At 40.5% G+C, this 878-nt stretch overlaps 1 protein-coding gene across 1 annotated transcript in view; it reads left to right on the plus strand.

Moving 5' to 3' along the window:
- The window catches only part of LOC106806663 (vigilin-like), a gene marked incomplete at its 3' end in the record, with an annotated part of 53,142 nt that overhangs the window by 38,689 nt on the left and 13,575 nt on the right, over nt 1-878 (plus strand). The window contains 1 exon segment of the mRNA XM_014808676.1: nt 738-792. Coding sequence (XP_014664162.1) covers nt 738-792 — 55 coding nt within the window.

Consider the following 878-nt stretch of genomic DNA (forward strand, 5'->3'; position numbering starts at 1 on the left):
ATGTCTGAGTGAAGCTACCTTCACCGTAGCCAAATATCTCACACGTGTTATGTCTGAGTGAAGCTACCTTCACCGTAGCCAAATATCTCACACGTGTTATGTCTGAGTGAAGCTACCTTCACCGTAGCCAAATATCTCACACGTGTTATGTCTGAGTGAAGCTACCTACCTTCACCATAGCCAAATATCTCACACGTGTTATGTCTCTGCGGGCTTGAAATGTTTGTTAAAATTTGTCTTGCTCACGTTGGAATAATTACAAGACAGGATGAAAAATAAATAAAATATATTAATGATAATTACATTTTTGGCCAGTGAAAAAACAATGAGGCCATGATAAAAATATTGTTTGTTTGCCCTCACCGACCGACCCGCCAAAAAGGGGCCGACTCAACATATTTTATTGATCTTTCCGATTCTTTTTTTTTCTTTTCTTTTTACAAATTGTGTCACTGTACATTATATAAATCTGTAGGCAATACATTATATGTACCCAGCAAAAGAAACATTCAACATAAAAGGTATCTCCACACAAGCACACCCGAGCATGTAGACACCATGCTGAATTTGTAAAAAAGACCCCCCTCAAAAAAAGCCTACCTACCTACCCAAACTTTTCAGCCTGGGTCGGGTGAGGGCAAACAAAGATTTTTTTAATTGTGTCCTCACGTGTCAGCGTTGTAGAAGGTGACGGTGTTACTGTAGGTGACCGTCAGGATCTCCTTGTCCTGTGACAGCTCGATGCCGGTCACATTCGATGGCACGTCCAACTTCTTCACTTCCGTGCCCTTCGTGACATCCCAAATCCTACCGCAAACATTCTCTCGTTTAATTTCTTTACGCGGTAAACGTTTTAACCACGCAATTTATTAAAATAT

This window comes from Priapulus caudatus, unplaced genomic scaffold (assembly GCF_000485595.1).
Source record: "Priapulus caudatus unplaced genomic scaffold, Priapulus_caudatus-5.0.1 Scaffold172, whole genome shotgun sequence".
NCBI lineage: Eukaryota > Metazoa > Priapulida > Priapulimorpha > Priapulimorphida > Priapulidae > Priapulus > Priapulus caudatus.